This window comes from Amblyomma americanum, chromosome 3 (assembly GCF_052857255.1).
Source record: "Amblyomma americanum isolate KBUSLIRL-KWMA chromosome 3, ASM5285725v1, whole genome shotgun sequence".
In the NCBI taxonomy this organism is placed as follows: domain Eukaryota; kingdom Metazoa; phylum Arthropoda; class Arachnida; order Ixodida; family Ixodidae; genus Amblyomma; species Amblyomma americanum.
The window spans coordinates 158,716,660-158,734,292 of record NC_135499.1 but is presented as its reverse complement, the minus strand read 5'-3'; the positions used below and the strand labels follow the sequence as shown (position 1 = coordinate 158,734,292).

Here is a 17,633-nt window from a genome sequence, read left to right as displayed (position 1 = left end):
ATGCAGGGGAACGTTTTGCACTTGCAAAATTACAAAGTGTTTCATGCCGCTGAGGGTCCGTTCTAAACTTTACACAGCCAAATTTCAGGCTCCATACAAGGCAAAGGCATCCAGTGAGTTTTGCACAGATAAAAAGTGTGCCTATGAGGCAGTGGTTGCAGTGACGGATGGCGAAAGTGGATGCACTATGCAACCACCCATCTGCGCTAAGCAAAAAGCCATGCATTTGTGCAACCTTGGCCAAGTGGGCCTTTCTTTTTTTAGTACCATACATAATGTCTCACCTGACTCTAGAAGAATTAGCGACCACTGCATGTGGTACGGGTGACACTCAGAGACTCTGAATAACGATCCAGCTCCAGCATGCAATACGATCACTTCTATTATCACCCATCACAAAGATGAAAGCAGGGTCCTGTGTTTGATAGACAAGACAGCATGCAGCGAGTGTTGTATACCTGTCAGTGCACCGTTCCCCTTTCCTCATGTGCCTCAGGGCACAGAAGTGGTCGCTTTCCCATGCTCTTGAGGCCGTGATGTCAAGTTCCTATGCAAGCAAGCCTCAAGGCTGTAACCTCGAAGTCTGTTTAACCACAGTGGTACTGCGCACATGCAACAGATTTTCTTATTTCCTGCTTGCATTGATGCAACCCGTGTCAATTCCACATTCCTTACATAGAAAGCTGAAGCCTGTGAAATATTGCTGCTCATGTAGATATGCCCCTGCACTCGTTCATCGCATCTGTATTTGTAGTAACCAATTCTCATGTTTCAGGCATCCGTTTTATCCTAGATACAGTACCATGGCACTAATGTGCACTGTCACAGCTACATCACCTTTGTTTACGCTTAGCAGGTGTTCGTTATAACTGGGGCTGGTAAAAATTGGCTAAACTACGGTCACTTTTTTACTGTGCATAATGTTACAGTATCCCATTAAACTGATAAGCAGATTTTTTTTTTTACATTTGCATTACTTACTATTTTGACAATAACAAACACCACAAAAAAGTCACAGCTTTTAGCGCTTATTATTGAGCAAGGCTTACCTGCAGAATGGCTGATGGTTGTTGCCAAGAACACAGGTTCCTCCACTAAGGCAGTTCAGTTCGCACTTGGCTATTGGAAAAAGAAACAACACAGTTGACTGGTACAGTGATTTCACTCACCTCAAAAACTGGAAAGTATTGTTTAGGCAGGCATGCCTTTCATGGCTGCACTGCCATTTTCTTTCTTTGTACAGGAAATTGTGAGCACTTGGTATCACTGGTTTTTAGTGTCACTTGGTATGCACACATTTTAAGAGCATAGACCACCAACAGCATGTTCATTGCGATGTACTGTCAGCAAGCAAGATGCAGGCAGGCACTGAGGATGCAAGAAGGTAATCTGCCATTGGTTTTGTATTTTACACTGTTACATACGAAAAATAAGTACAACACAGCGTGGATGTTAAAAAATTTGAAAAGCCTATTGCTAACACCACCGGCCTAGAGCACTTCAGCTAAAGGCATTGGCCAAATAGCACTGCAAACCTTATTGCACATTTCAACTTAGCCAATGCATTTTGAAATGCTGTCAGCATGCTCGGTAGCAATATAAGTCACTCGAATTTCGCTTCTTAGTTCGTTCTTGCCAATCAAAAAGTTCCTGTCCCGTCCCCCATCTTCTGTAACCATTCTTCGTGCAACTATACAATGAGGTGTGACCTATAAAATGCCGATTGCACACCAATCCGCAGTCAAACACAAAGTAAGCTGCACCAAATGTGTGGAGCACAGAGTTGCTGTACGCTTAGGTTTTATGGCTATTGCACTGCTGTATCGTCATTTCGTACCTTGACTGACAAAGCTGAAAAAAAAAAAGCACCTGCCTTGTTTAAACAAACACAGAGAACAAACTGAAGTTGGCCTGTACCAATAGATTACAGCATTCTAATGACGATGATACAACTCTTACTGAAAACAAAGCTTTTGTAAACTAGAAAAGACCAAAAAATCAAATACACAAGTGCCACTATCATGGGCTGATTTCACAAGTGCGATGTGCCAAAATTTTTTTTGGTTTGGAGGGGGTTAAGCATCCACGGGCTAGGCTACACAACCATTCATTTCAAAACGCTGATCACGAGCCTTTTTGGTGATTGGTGAGATGAGTCGCGACGTCTGCAGGCATCATGAATTTGAACTGAGTGGGGGAAAAATTCGAAATTCAATTTCCTGAGCAATAAATGCCTCTTTTGCTGCCGGACAAAAGTCAGCGTAGCCAGAAAGAGCCAGAGAAATGATTTTTTACTGAGAACAAAAAGTGGATGGGGTTGACCTCCGTGTCTGTGTAACAAGGTGCGTTACTCCACAACTGTGTGAGCATCTACAGATACATGTGCACAATTAGTAAAGAACACCTGGTAAAAAATTGTCACAGCAGCACAGCTCTCAGAAGTGCACCCACCATCGGGTGATGGTGGAGTGGGCGCCACAATGGTGCAGGCAGTTCGACTGTCCACTGTCCTGGTTTCCACCATGCCGTCTGGACACAAACAACTGAAGTCTGTGGAGTTGTGAAGGACGCACAGCGCACCCGAGCCGCAGGGGCTCTTGCTGCAGGGATTAGCCACTGAAAGCAACACAGATAAAACACTGTGACCTGGCACGCTTTGCACATGGCCTGTTTTGCATGTTCCATTCCCGTTTTCTTTTCCACAGACTTGACACCATTTTTTTGCAGCTTGAGAGTTTCTACCATTTTTAGCAATCAGTAGTAGACAGAAGGAGGCATGTAAAAAATTAAAGGCCTCAATGAGACAGTGCCACAATCAGCAGAAGGTATAAACAGATGGCATCCGGCAACACAACAGTGGATGCCATGCCCAACTAAGACTGCGACCTATTAATATTGAGACATTAAACTACACAGTGGCTTGACATCAGTGTTCTGGAGTTGCAACTGAATTCATGGGAGAAAAAATGCATAAGCTGTATCAGAAGGACAATCTGGTTAACTTAGCACAGTTAGATTTTAGGGATCTGCAATAACAACGCATGAAAAGGAGATAACGTTACCGAAGCATTTATCGAGCAAACATGCAAGCTGTCCTTTGCTGGAAAATGAATTCCTCCTTCACAAGCATTTTGTGTAAATGAAGAGCAACTGAAACTAAGTAGGCTTTGAAGCTTGAACTACTCTGACAATATGCACTGGCCTCTACCGACACAAATATGCGCACAAAGGCAGACAGGAATCGTCATAAAACTGCATGAAGAAAAAAGCAAGGCAAAGACAAGACTCAATGATGCACCAACTACCATATATACTCGAGTAATGAACCCACTTTTTTTCCGGAAACATTGACATCAGTTCGGGGGGGAGTTCATTACGCGGGAAAAAAAGTTTCAACAGATTTTTTTGTAAGAGTCGAGACTTCATATCATACCCGTATCTACATCCGTCCTTCCGTCATCAACAAACGCACCCAGTCATACGCGTTCGTGCCGCTGGTGTTTAGCATTAGACGCGATCCAGAAATTTTGTGGTAGCCAATCATGGCGAGATAACGCGAACATGCTGAACACCGGCCCTGAAGGTCAGGCGCACGTTTTTTACGCGACGTTAAAAAACACACAGGACGGCGATGAATGTGTAATGCGAATGTTTAAGCCATAGCTTACAGCACACGTCTTGGCACTCTGCCAAGTTCGCCAAGCGACGCCAAGCCCCTCCCCACCTCCCTGGCAGGAACTCTCCTCAAAAGATAAACAAACAAGTGGTAATGTTATCGGGGGTGGGCAGCATCTTGGCGCGTAGACCAAGATCTGCGCTGCTGACAGCGTGAAAACTGAGGAACCTGCTATAAAAAAGCTAAAGTAAATTCTAGTAAAAGTAAAAGTAAATTCTAGTAAAAGTAAAAGTAAAAAGTAAATTCTGGCCGACAAAAGTGGGGGGGCGGGTTCACTATGCCAGTGGGTTCATTATGCGAGTATATACGGTAGTTTGTGATGAGAAAGTCTAACAAGACAAAAGAAGCTCACCCATTGCACTCTGCTTGTGCTCTTGGACTATGACCACGTCGGTGGCCCTGTGCAAGCCACGGATGAGGTAGGTCACCCTGCCCCCTCCAAACTTGCTGACACGCAAGATGGCATTACTTGGGAAAGTGCTGATGTACAGGTTATCCTCGAAAACGTCCACTCGGTACGGGCTCTCCTCTGCAGAGCATATGAAAATGCACCCAGTCCCTGTGAACAATTAAGCCTGAATGAGGCAGCAACGTGCCTCGCCATGATGCTGGTGACTAACTAATTTGAGCACAATCCCCCTGTAAACTGCAAGACACTTGATTAAAAAGACAAGAAAAGCGATGCACGCACAATTGGAAGGCACTTCACTTGTTTGTGCCTGGCAGTAAAAGGGAGCTAACTGCTCGGAGCAGTGACAAGGATGGTTAAAAAAAGGGCGCTCTCAGGCAACCTGCACAGGTTAGGTTAGGTTAGGTTAGGTTAGGTTAGGTTAGGTTAGGTTAGGTTAGGTTAGGTTAGGTTAGGTTAGGTTAGGTTAGGTTAGGTTAGGTTAGGTTAGGTTAGGTTAGGTTAGGTTAGGTTAGGTTAGGTTAGGTTAGGTTAGGTTAGGTTAGGTTAGGTTAGGTTAGGTTAGGTTAGGTTAGGTTAGGTTAGGTTAGGTTAGGTTAGGTTAGGTTAGGTTAGGTTAGGTTAGGTTAGGTTAGGTTAGGTTAGGTTAGGTTAGGTTAGGTTAGGTTAGGTTAGGTTAGGTTAGGTTAGGTTAGGTTAGGTTAGGTTAGGTTAGGTTAGGTTAGGTTAGGTTAGGTTAGGTTAGGTTAGGTTAGGTTAGGTTAGGTTAGGTTAGGTTAGGTTAGGTTAGGTTAGGTTAGGTTAGGTTAGGTTAGGTTAGGTTAGGTTAGGTTAGGTTAGGTTAGGTTAGGTTAGGTTAGGTTAGGTTAGGTTAGGTTAGGTTAGGTTAGGTTAGGTTAGGTTAGGTTAGGTTAGGTTAGGTTAGGTTAGGTTAGGTTAGGTTAGGTTAGGTTAGGTTAGGTTAGGTTAGGTTAGGTTAGGTTAGGTTAGGTTAGGTTAGGTTAGGTTAGGTTAGGTTAGGTTAGGTTAGGTTAGGTTAGGTTAGGTTAGGTTAGGTTAGGTTAGGTTAGGTTAGGTTAGGTTAGGTTAGGTTAGGTTAGGTTAGGTTAGGTTAGGTTAGGTTAGGTTAGGTTAGGTTAGGTTAGGTTAGGTTAGGTTAGGTTAGGTTAGGTTAGGTTAGGTTAGGTTAGGTTAGGTTAGGTTAGGTTAGGTTAGGTTAGGTTAGGTTAGGTTAGGTTAGGTTAGGTTAGGTTAGGTTAGGTTAGGTTAGGTTAGGTTAGGTTAGGTTAGGTTAGGTTAGGTTAGGTTAGGTTAGGTTAGGTTAGGTTAGGTTAGGTTAGGTTAGGTTAGGTTAGGTTAGGTTAGGTTAGGTTAGGTTAGGTTAGGTTAGGTTAGGTTAGGTTAGGTTAGGTTAGGTTAGGTTAGGTTAGGTTAGGTTAGGTTAGGTTAGGTTAGGTTAGGTTAGGTTAGGTTAGGTTAGGTTAGGTTAGGTTAGGTTAGGTTAGGTTAGGTTAGGTTAGGTTAGGTTAGGTTAGGTTAGGTTAGGTTAGGTTAGGTTAGGTTAGGTTAGGTTAGGTTAGGTTAGGTTAGGTTAGGTTAGGTTAGGTTAGGTTAGGTTAGGTTAGGTTAGGTTAGGTTAGGTTAGGTTAGGTTAGGTTAGGTTAGGTTAGGTTAGGTTAGGTTAGGTTAGGTTAGGTTAGGTTAGGTTAGGTTAGGTTAGGTTAGGTTAGGTTAGGTTAGGTTAGGTTAGGTTAGGTTAGGTTAGGTTAGGTTAGGTTAGGTTAGGTTAGGTTAGGTTAGGTTAGGTTAGGTTAGGTTAGGTTAGGTTAGGTTAGGTTAGGTTAGGTTAGGTTAGGTTAGGTTAGGTTAGGTTAGGTTAGGTTAGGTTAGGTTAGGTGTTAGGCTAGGCTAGGCTAGGTTAGGTTAGGCTAGATTAGGTTAGGTTAGGCTAGGTTAGGCTAGTTTAGTTTAGTTTAGGTTACGTTTGCACAAGCAGTGACATGCACAGTCACTGCTTGTGCAAGTAAAGTGGGCATGCTCTTGATGGTAGCAAAGATATGAGCATTGTATGAATTGTTTAAAATTATTCTGGCGTTTGTTGCTGAGCCACCAAGGGCATTTTTTGTTTATGATTGTGGAAGTACAAAGAACTTACAAAAATCAATTGTAAACCACCATATGACTAAATCTTGAAGAAATAATGAAATAATTTTGCAATGTAGAATTCACAGATGACAATCAAACAAAATGCTTGTTACTGTGTTTTCACATAAGCTCTTCACTGCAAGGGTACTGTGTTTACACGATTGTAAGTCGACCTCTTTCTCAAAAATTGAAAATCTGAAGTGGCGGGGGTCGACTTAAAATGGAAACCAAAACATCGCACATAAATAAAGGCGAGACAAACGACATATCAGGCATGCTACAGCGTGGTTGCATTTTTGCTGCGTTGCTCCGGCGCATCGCTCTTGGTGCTGGCCTTGAGCAGCTGCTATGTCAACACGAAGAACCGGCAACCCCACCCCGCATGAGGCGGCCGATGGTGGCTGTCGATAAGCAGCAAACCAGCCCACTCCGCACACGTGGCCACAGATTGCATCTGCTGATAAGCGGCGGCGACCAAATAGCTCATTTGCATTCTACTCTAAATAGGCATCGTCCAAGTTATTATTTTTTGTCTACTTTCAATAGCGCACTCGGCGCTCAAGGATGCTCTGATAGTTGATGGAAGGGCCGATGTTCCAATCGTGGTGGCACTGCCACTCGGAACCGCTGCGGCGCTGGGCAGTGTCGATAGCAGACGGAAGAGCTGACGCCACTCACACGTAGTTTCTCTTTGGCTCTGACGCATTTGGCTACTGCCGGCTGCATTGCGCAAGTTTTTAATGTAGTGCTTCGTCATTTGTGCTCAGGGTCCGGTGAGCGACCGGCGCTCGTTCACGGCTACAGTCAAGACGGCTGTCATGTTTTACGCCAAAGAAACGAACTGCGCGCCGGGCCCCGAGTTAGACGTTCACAACGGGCGATACAGATGTGGCAAATAGAGCGAGGCAAAATTTTTAGCTGTTCCTTGCGATGTCGTGATGTGGCTGTTTGCAAAGTGTGGGATTTCGCTGCACGACGATGTTAGAACGACAAGCTGTGGGACCGCAACAGTGATCACAACGGCAGCGCTAGTGAGGACGATGGCGCAAGTGTGGACGAGTAGTAGTCCAGTGACTAACACATTTTCGTTTCGGAATGCGCCTATGGGCGCTCCTGCGCGCGGCAGCCGATAGCGGTTGGAGATAAGCGGAGGCTGCAGGATAGTGCTATTGCGTTCTATTATTAAAGGCCAAGCGTATACGACTTTCAAGTTTTTTTGTTTTTTTCTCTCAGAAATGTGATATGGGGGGGGGGGGGGGGTCGACTTACAATCCTGTAAATGAGCGTCGTCATGAGCGTCATACCATGAGCGTCGTCATGAGTGGTCCTGTTGTACACGATGTGGCGCAATTTCCCTTCGAAGTTGGCCGTCTCCACAAGAGATGCCTTGCGATCTGCCCAGTAGATGCGGCCCGCTGCATGGTCCACAGCGATGCCCGTGGGCCAGACTACGCGTGCATCCACCAAAGTGCGTGGGTCGGAGCCATCCAGGTTTGCGCGGCCAATCCTAGGCTTGGAGCCTGTCTCTGTCCAGAACAGGTATCTGCACAAATAGAGACGGCCCAATGAATCACGCAACTGGGTAACGCAAAGAATGAGAGGAACAAAGAAATGCAGAATGCAAGAGAAAAGAAAAAAAAAGGCTAGCAAAAGACAGTCATCCTTACAAGCCTAGTACATACATAGAATGGGACATTAACTGTCTAAACCTTTTGTGCACCCATGACTGCATTAAAACTTGACTACAGCTGAAAAATTCTATGAAGTGGATCTTTGTTGTTCACTCGATTTGATTAATATTAAAATGGTGAAATGAAGTGCTTGCAAGTGTGCTCCTTCACTGAACTTGTCATTATTTACTTATAGTCTAAGTATGCATGCATGTACGCACATAAACAAACAATTCGTGATTTATTACAGTGAAAAAAAGATTTTAAGGCTTACTATTAGTCCATTTCACAAGCACAGAACATATCTATCTGCATGTACTTTTGTACCCACAGTCAGTTTACAAAACTCGCTTTTCTTAGCAATCCCTAGTTCTGCTTACAGCCCACAGCCACTGCATATTTTTGTAACAAACAGCAGGTGATGCATAAACAAATATAGCACCCATGGCAGGCCAACATACCCCGACTGTGGGTCGACCGCAATGTCACTGGGCTGGTCCAAGTTTTCCGATATGAGAGTTCGTCGAAGGCGGCCATCCAGAGAAGCGACCGAGATGCTGTGCTCCCCAGCATCCACCCAGTAAAGCATCTGGCTAACCCAGTCCACAGCCAGTCCTCTCGGTTCAGTTAGGTTTCCCAACTGAAAGAGAGAGAGAAAAAAATGATGTTAATCTGAATGACCAAGTACAAGAGTGATGGTGGCTGGCAACTGGAAACTGGGATAAGCCTACATTTAGCTGAGAGATGAATGTGAAACTTATTTAGAGCCGGATAAGCTAAGTAATCTGTGGCATTATAAAATTCAACTAACATAATAACAAAGATTCCATGCTTCTTCCTAAACTACTTCCCATTGCATGACAAAATGTAAACGAAAATTCTGCACAGCTACTAATAATACAACAGACCATTTTTAATGCACCGTCAAGCACCATGTGCCCTGTACTAGGCAATGCTCACTTACACCCCAGCTTTGCACGCTGCTGCAGCTAAACAGTCCCCCACACTGAACTGCTTTAGGGATGGACAAACCTTTTTTAAAGTATATTCTGTCACACATTTGTCTTACTTCGATCAGTTTCCAATTTAGTATGAAGCAGAATCACTAAAGTAAAAAAAACCTCATTAAATTCAGACTTCAAGAGATCAGAAAGAAACGTCAGAATTATTTGAATCTCGAATTATCAATGGCCCCCTAAACTGCTAAAAATGTCCCTGTGAAAGTAAAATTTATTTTGTGAAAGCCTGGATAATGGTCATCTCCATTTAAGGCTAGAACTGTGCGACAACAGAGATTTTTTCGCCGTTTCGTCAAATGCTTTAATTTACGCATGCTATCGGGAGTGTCGGAACCAGAACCACTTCATAATACTAAGGATCCCCATGGTTTCTTTCAGTGCGCAACGCGGTAGCGCTGGTGCTTCTTCGCATGCGGTACCACACGTGACGAGGCTCCTGGCACCATAGATTTACATAGGTGTTTGGCGGGAATTCTGTGGCAGTCTGAATTAACAAGGTTTTACTGTAATAACATTACGTGGCCAATAATGGTATGTTCTTTAATGTTTCTAAGCAGCTGAACACAAGCCCATAAAAGCATAACGTGATTACTTGTTTAAAAAGAAAAGTAATGCAGGTCTCACAATAGGAGACAGATGAGGGGCTCACCAAAACTGCAGCATCACCAGCTGCTTGCCGCTTGCGTCGTGTGTCCTCTGGCCTTTGGGGCAGTGGCGAAAGTCGCCTGCGGTAGATTGCGCCCATGTGCAAACTGGCCCAGAAAACCAGCGTCTGAGTGTCATTGTAGAAGAGGTCGACAGCATGGATGCGGTTGGAAGGGTCCAGGTTTCCCAGCATGCCCTGGCCATCCTGGTGATACACCTTGTATGGGTCCACATGGCGCAGCTCGTTTTCACTTGCCACCAGCAGGAAGGCTTTGTCCCCTGAGAAGGGCATGTGCACCACTGGGTTGTAATTACACGGTCATTTTCAACAGCAGTCCAGTTCAATGGCAGCTGGCTACCACTGAGCTTTGAATGATAGCTCAGTTCAACTGAGATCAGTGGTCCGAGTTGAAAATGTTTACTGACAGGATATCATTTGAGCCAGCAACATCCCTCACTGCCATATCTTCTCAAATCACGAGAGATGGCTGTCTTGGTCTGAATATACTCATATACAGCTTCCAACTAAACAACTACAAGTAAACATGCAAACATGCAGAGTAGCATCAGATGCTGAAACCATACATATCTCTGAAAGATCGTATCAGCTTTGAGCAGTGCACAGCTGGACTATAAGGAAAGCAAAAAGCTAGCGACAAATTGAAATACATTGGAATCTCGTTATTTTGCACTCACTTAATTCGAACTTTCAGTTGATTGAAACTGACACTTAGGTCTCTTCAATATTACATGCATTAAGAACATAACAAAAAAATTATTCATTCCCCTCACCTGCTACCAGTTGTAGCTAAAGCCCCTCTATCAATGCTGATGATTTTTAAGTAGCGCCATTCTTAGAAGGCCGCTGTTGCCTTCTTTCGGCATCCACATATAGCTTTTCCAATGCAGTCGCAGACTGACCCCGGGAAAACAAAGTGGCACAGCTTCCATCAAACATCGGAAGCCAAGAGGCTACGGTATGTGGGGAGGAAGCACAATTGATAGAGAAGGGAGGTTGGTGATACTTGGTCAGCAGAAAACACTACGGAAGGGCTTCAGCTGAAGCAGCTCTACCAATCAGTGCTTTGGCATGCATCACACTGCTGCTATTAAGGCAATTTTCTCCGCCTTCACAAGCTCTCTAAGTGTTTCCCGAGCATTTTCTCATTTCCTAGGTTTCCCCATGTTGCAGATGTTGACAATAACTAACTGACAAATCTCGCAGAACAGCCTCAATTGTAAGACTTCAGCAATGTAGAAGTGTGCAAGGATGCGATTAGTGATGTGCTAAACTTATAACCTCGAGTCTAGACACCAGTCAGCTCTGCTATATATGGCATAAAATCTGTACAATGCTGAAGCATGCTTAGTTTTGGTCATTTCAGACTGGCTTTAAATGCACTTAATGCTCCTTGCAATACGGGATCCAGCAAAGCTGAAAAACGTCAACCGAGGTTACCTTGTGCAACACAAGAGTTGTTCCGAGTGTGATCTTTGATGAAACCCTGCCCACAACTGCAGCTGTGGCTGGCATTTTTCTTGATGTTGCACATCTGGGAACAGGTGCCAAATCGGCATGGTCCCGTGTCTGCAAGAGAGCAACAAGTATCTGATATGCTTATCTGGTTCCAAAATGCCAAGAAGTGAGAGCTAAATGTGAAATCATGTGTCCGTTACATAAATAAATGACACTCCTGTTTAAAACATCTGCAGTAAAACAGCTGCGGCAAAGCAGCGCTATGCCAATTTCAATTGCGGTCAATCCCTTACCGCAATCCTCTTCGTCAGAGTTGTCGCCACAATCATCGATGCCATTGCAGAAAAATGCACTTGCTATGCACCGCTGACTCTTACACTTGAATTCGTGTGCCTTGCAATGATGGCCTAGAGGAAAAGAAATAACCATATTTATTTTCAATCTTCAAATACCAAAGTGCTAAGCCTGCTTTACACAGAGGAGTACACTTGTTTCAGGATCATTAGCAAATACAACGAAGCCCAACCTAACCTACAATTCATATACAGTAGAACCCCTCTATAGTAAAGTAGTTCAGACCAGAAAACTTCTTTACTATATCCGGGTCTTTATTATATCAGTTGTTGGTGATGGCATGGCTCTGACTATGCTCTCTGGCTGTTTACTCAGCATGAAGTGTTGGTTTATAAAACAAACACTCAAAAATACCTGACATCCTGCTCTTATCGCCCCTTTATGTGATAATTATTTGTGATCAGTTATCATATGTTATGTTTTTGATATCATTCATGTTTTGCAGAAGTGTATTTGCACAAAAACAACAAGGCTACAAAAATAAAGCAAGTTTGACGCCATGTGGAAACCAAAGCTTTCCATGATCACGGCGTCGTCTTCTATGGCTTCAGCATCATTTAAGAGGCAGTAGTTAAGAAACGCGAGCGACAAAGTCAAGTGTGGCAAAACCGCCTACGCAGTTCTGCTGCGCCTCCACTTCTTGCCGCTGCTTCCCCGTGCTTCGCGCTGCCTTGCTACGAACGCACACCCTTTTCTTTCCTTTTCTACTCCTTACTGTACTTTTACTAACTTTCTTTTCTAAGCGACCCGCGCCGCCTTCTTTCTACGTTCATAGCCTGCTTTACTTTTTCCGTACGCGCCGCGCGCTCTGCCTCGGCCTCAAGTTCTTCAAAAAGCTGGCTTCTCCTCGCGGCTCTCTAGCTTGGCGGCAAAGCCATCTCAACGAGGGCATTCGGTATCTATTTGCCTCGCGATCCTGCACTTCGCGCGTGCCGCTGAGTCATCATTCCGCGGGAAGCACATCGCCATGGTCAGGCGCTCTTTACTAAAGCCGTTCCTTCGAAAAAAAAAAATCTTTACTATAAACGAAAAAAAAAGTACAGTAGTCTATGGAAGGTGAAATGGGACCACAGCTTCACTTTACTATATCCGAGTTTACTATAGCGGGGGTTCTATTGTACGTGTTAGTGCTATCCCATTCACAAGGCATACTAGCACATCATTACTAAGTACTGCCCCTAACAGCTCCATTACAATAAGCATGCACTGCAGCTGTTGCTGCTCGTCGACTCCTTTGCTGGAAATAGTGACCGGGAAGTGACTACACTTCCCCTCATTAAAATGCTAGTTAGGCTTGACCTAACTACAGTGAAGTGCTTCATTGCAGTTTACCCTTGCATCAATTTTTATTGGCAAAGCAAGTCACTGGAGCACCAAAAAGACCTCTTGGTCTACTTTGACTGACGCCAAACTGATCACCTTTACATTTCCATAGTCTGTACGATCAAGTGCCTCAAAAGCCAAAGTATCATATACCCTGTAAATGATGAGATTTTTAATGAGCTCTGTGGTGTTGTCAAAGCTTCTAGCTCTGCGAACATTCAAGCAATTCTACTGACTCAATTGTGCATTGAAGCGTATCTTTGTCAGATGGGAAGAGCAACTCACACTGAGGGGAATCTTCATCTGAGTTATCACCACAGTCATCCTTTCCATCGCACACACTGGATCCCGGAACACAAAGGCTGTTCTTGCACTTAAACTTCCCAGGAGGGCAGGCAAAATGTACTGCAACAAAAAAGCCAATAACATCAATGCTACTGGGAAAAAAAAAAGAATAAAAAGAAAGTTCCTGATTTAGACACACTTACAACAAAGCTGATGATCTTCATCTGACCCGTCCCCACAGTCGTCCTCGTTGTCGCACTGGAATGCGCCTGTGATGCAGTGACCATTGTGGCACTGGAACTCGCCTGTCTTACACGCTATGTCTGAAAGAATGTCAGGGCAGGACAAAGATTTCAAGCACTGACTGGTCAAAGGTCAACATGCAATTAATGACACCACAACATATTAAAGCATGGTGCAGATAAATTTCTAGCAACATGCTCTCCAACACTGCAAAAAAGCAGAAAATGAAATCCACAGGTTCTGCTGTGCTTACAATGAGGTTGACTTAACATAATAAGTGCCAAGCACAGAATCATAGCTAAGGAGCCAATTATGAGGGGAAAAGCTTTGCCAGCCTGCATCAGTATATGCAAAGGTCACTTCTTTCTTCTCACAGACATATTGTACACAACAAAACTGCTGGAAAATCAGCCAAATAAGGACTGACACTCACTGCAACCTTCCTCATCTGAACCATCAGCACAATCAACATCCCCGTCACATCGCCACTCCTTGTGGATGCAGTGGCCAACAACCTTGCAGTAGAACTCGTTAGAACGACATGTAGAATCTGGAAAAAAAGGGCAACGATAAAGTAACCTCAATTGTCACGTCTGACATCAAAACCAGGTTGAGCAGCTATGCAGAGCATACTACAAGAAACACGAAAAAAAACTAGCATTACTACAGACCCGACAATAACGAAAAAGTTTCAAAAAAATGTGAAGATGCATGCAATGTGTTATCATTCCTGTTTTTACATCAGCCTTGAATATAATTTCAGCTGTTTTGGGTACTTCATATGTGAAATGCAATTTGTAAACTAATACCGTGCCTTTCTGCAACCAGAGCTCTCAATTATAAGATGGTCAGAAAATGGAATAAGTGCCAGGTGTTCATGTGTACAACTTGCAAGCACTATTCCTTGTCAAGTGCAAAAGCAAAGTCAGTCTAGCCTTGGTAATGACTGGTTGAATTACAACAGCTGCACCACTTGAATAAATGGCAGAATATATATGCATTCTAGGAAATAACTGAAGACCAGGAGAAAGGTAGTGAGACTTGTATAAATTTAGTACACTACCTCAAAGAAAAAAAAAAAGGAGAAGTAATACGCACTGCAGTTGGTCTCATCACTGCGGTCTTCACAGTTATACTCTCCGTTGCAATGCATTGAAGCCTTGATGCACCTCCCGTTTGCACATTGGAACTCATTGGTCAAGCAGCTTCGGCGTTCTGCACAGGGCAAAAGTAATAAAAAACTCTTATTGCTCCTAAAGTTAGGTACACAATTACGCAATGCTCCCTATATTTGGATTTTAAATTTACACTCACTGTACAAAACAGCATTTCAGAAACAAACAGCTTAAAGGGATCTCATGCTGAAGTTGTACATTAAATACTACAGGAAAACCAACAATCTCAAGTTTAATGCCAATGCGCTAAGACATCCTAAAGGAATAAAATACCTTTTAGAAACGTTCGAGAGTAAGGGCCAACTTCTCCTTAAACATATGCAACCAGAAAATTTGTCAAGTGTACAAGTGTTCCTGTTTAGATATTGTTACGCAATGCTTTGTCCTGCGCCACTGCTAGCTTCGTCTTCTTCATCACAATATTATCAAAAAAAGATCTGAGGGTACCCATATGAGCAGAGAGCCCTCACCACAATCCTTCTCATCTGAACCATCACCGCAGTCATCGTCGAAGTCGCACTGCCAATGGCCAGGCAAGCAGCGGCCATTGCTGCAACGGAAGTAGGACGGGTGGCAGCTCATGGCTTCCTCATCACATGAAGGGCCTTCATCTTCGCGACCCGAACAGTCGTAGTCACCATCACAGCGCCAAGCCATGGGAATGCAGCGTCCAGATGAGCACCGGAATGAGTTCGAAGAGCAGACTCTCTCCGCTGGAAGCACAAAAAAAGAAAAAGCACAGATTGCCAAATGTAACATTCGCGTAAGCAAAACTAACGGAAGCCAACAGTCACTGAAAGCAAGGAGCATAGGGGATGCTTTTTTTTTTTGTAGTTTTTATCAATGGGAGATTAATAAAAGCAGTCGTGGGTTCGGATCCCACCGGCGGCATGTGGTCGTTTTTTCTTCTGTTTGTATTATTCTCCCATTGATAAAAACTACAAAAAAAGACATCCCCTATGCTCCTTGCTTTCAGTGACTGTTGGCTTCATGTCGTAACGAGCACTTCTTTCCACTCCCTAGCCTTCTGAATTCATGTGAGCAGTTAGCCAGCTCCTCACAACTAGTAATGTACAAACGCACAGATGTCATAACAAAAAGCAGTTCCTTTTGGGCAATAGACACTACACCAAATTAAATTAAAGTACTGTACCAAACCTAATGACTACTGAGCACAAGTTTTAGCATAATGAATAAAATAAAATGATTCACTGCAATTACAGTGCATTATTTTGCTCCAGCTTCACGCAATAAAGAAGTATTTGTCATGGAGATCATTTCATCATGAAAGCTGCTACTCCTTCCCCCAATGTGAAAAGTTTGTGGTAGTCCAAAAAGCAAAAGCATGTTTTACTAATACCGAGATAACTTGGCAGAATAAAACACATATACACAAAAAACACTGAATGGTCAAAAAATGTGGCATTTCAATGCCATTCCACTATTGTTATTATGCAACTTTTATTCCATGCGAGCTTTTAAAAAACTGCACTAGTACAAAACATACAGTAAGGAATTACTAAATGTGCCTATTCTGACTCTATAGCCACATCAGCAATGAAAAGTTAAAAATTTAAGGGGATGGGTACAACTGTACTCAGGAAAACAGCAGCAGTGCATCGGGATAAATTACACACTTTTTTTTTTTTTAATGCAGACACCTGTTATTTTTTTTTTGCCAATCAACTGCCTGATCAGAAGCTACAGTTATCATTCCCGATTAGTCTTGGAAATGACTATGATGCATGCATGCGTTATTCCTTTCTCTTTTAGACGAAAAACACAATTGCAATTATTACCACCAAATACAGTTTTGTACAAGAGAAAGCTTTCATATGAAAAAAAAAAAAGAAAGCCCAACAAAACTTGCAAAACAAAGTTTTTTTCCCCACGCTAGCCTCAGTGCGGTAATAAATCATGTCTCTCTCTTCTGAATTCCCACAAACTTATGCAAATTGCCTTGCATGCAGACAAGAGTTACAAAGAAATTACAAATAAGCAAGACGCTAGAACAGCATGAGAATCCTTGTGCATTTTTTCACGCTGCACTAAGTTGATCCGCATACAGACCTTAGGTGCATGTTAAATCACATACAGTAGAAGCTCGCTAATTCAAACCATGTGGGGATGCGAACCTAGTTCCAATTAACTGAAGTTCAAACTAATAAGCTTTTACTGTTGTAGTGTACAACAGGATAAAAAAAAAAAAGAGACAGCACTGAAGTTAACGTACCGCAGTTAGGTGGTTCATCTGATCCGTCGAAGCAATCGTTGTCTCCATCACAGGTCCACACATCAGGAATGCAACGGCTGTTGTTGCATTTAAATTGGTTGGCCGGACAAGTCTTCGGTGCTGCAAACAAGATATTAGCAAGACATTAACTCTATTTTTGTTTTTTAATGTGTAGCAAAAATAGCTAAATAGCATCTGAATTGTTTTTTATTGCATGTAAAAGAGATTAAAAAGTTTTGGATTCCGCACTTCTGCCCTTAGGCTGCAGCATAAAATGATCACACACCCAACAACTGGACCCAGCTGAGGTTTACTTCAGGCAGAAAGGGATATGATGATGAAAACAGCTAAAAAAAAAAAAAACCTTTATTTCTGCACATACCTGGAAACAGAGTCATGCTGTTGTGGACCTACTAAATTCATTTAGGGTAATATTTAAAACATAATGACTGCCATACCACAATCTTCAAAAGTTAGCGTGTGCAGTAGAAAAGTCCAGCTGTGAAAATCATGCTGTGATTTTTAACTTTCTTGCACAAGCACGAGCAAATAATCTACTTGTTTAAACACCATTTTCTGTGAAAAAGAAAGAAAGCAGGCCTACTTGGGGCCACAGCACAATTATTATCTATGTGTGTAACATGCACTATACCATAAACAAAACATTACTGCAGAAAAATTGAAAATTGGTTTTTGGGGAAAGGAAATGGTGCAGTATCTGTCTCACATCTCTGTGGACACCTGAACTGCACCATAAGGGAAGGGATAAAGGAGGGGGTGAAAGGAAAAAGGAAGAAAGAGGTGTGGTAGTGGAGGGCTCTGATAACCACCTGGGGATCTTTAACATGCACTGACATGACATCTGCTGACATGACAGCCTCCATCGAAACACTGGGGGTTCCAACCCCGGTACTCCCGATCAGTAGCTGAGCATCATAACCACTGAGCCACCATGGCGGGTAATTGCTGCAAGCTGTTC

At 43.2% G+C, this 17,633-nt stretch overlaps 1 protein-coding gene across 2 annotated transcripts in view; it reads right to left on the bottom strand.

Moving 5' to 3' along the window:
* Window positions 1–17,633, bottom strand: part of LRP1 (LDL receptor protein 1) — a 116,585-nt gene that overhangs the window by 10,933 nt on the left and 88,019 nt on the right. For both annotated transcript variants that reach the window (XM_077658528.1, XM_077658530.1), the window contains 14 exons: window positions 16,655–16,774; window positions 14,892–15,134; window positions 14,345–14,461; window positions 13,680–13,796; window positions 13,207–13,326; window positions 13,004–13,123; window positions 11,335–11,448; window positions 11,024–11,152; window positions 9,569–9,843; window positions 8,362–8,540; window positions 7,535–7,773; window positions 4,029–4,205; window positions 2,452–2,616; window positions 1,050–1,119 (listed from right to left, as the gene is read on the bottom strand). In XM_077658528.1, the coding sequence (XP_077514654.1) occupies window positions 1,050–1,119; window positions 2,452–2,616; window positions 4,029–4,205; window positions 7,535–7,773; window positions 8,362–8,540; window positions 9,569–9,843; window positions 11,024–11,152; window positions 11,335–11,448; window positions 13,004–13,123; window positions 13,207–13,326; window positions 13,680–13,796; window positions 14,345–14,461; window positions 14,892–15,134; window positions 16,655–16,774 (2,185 nt within the window). The remainder of the gene's footprint in view (window positions 1–1,049; window positions 1,120–2,451; window positions 2,617–4,028; window positions 4,206–7,534; window positions 7,774–8,361; window positions 8,541–9,568; window positions 9,844–11,023; window positions 11,153–11,334; window positions 11,449–13,003; window positions 13,124–13,206; window positions 13,327–13,679; window positions 13,797–14,344; window positions 14,462–14,891; window positions 15,135–16,654; window positions 16,775–17,633) is intronic.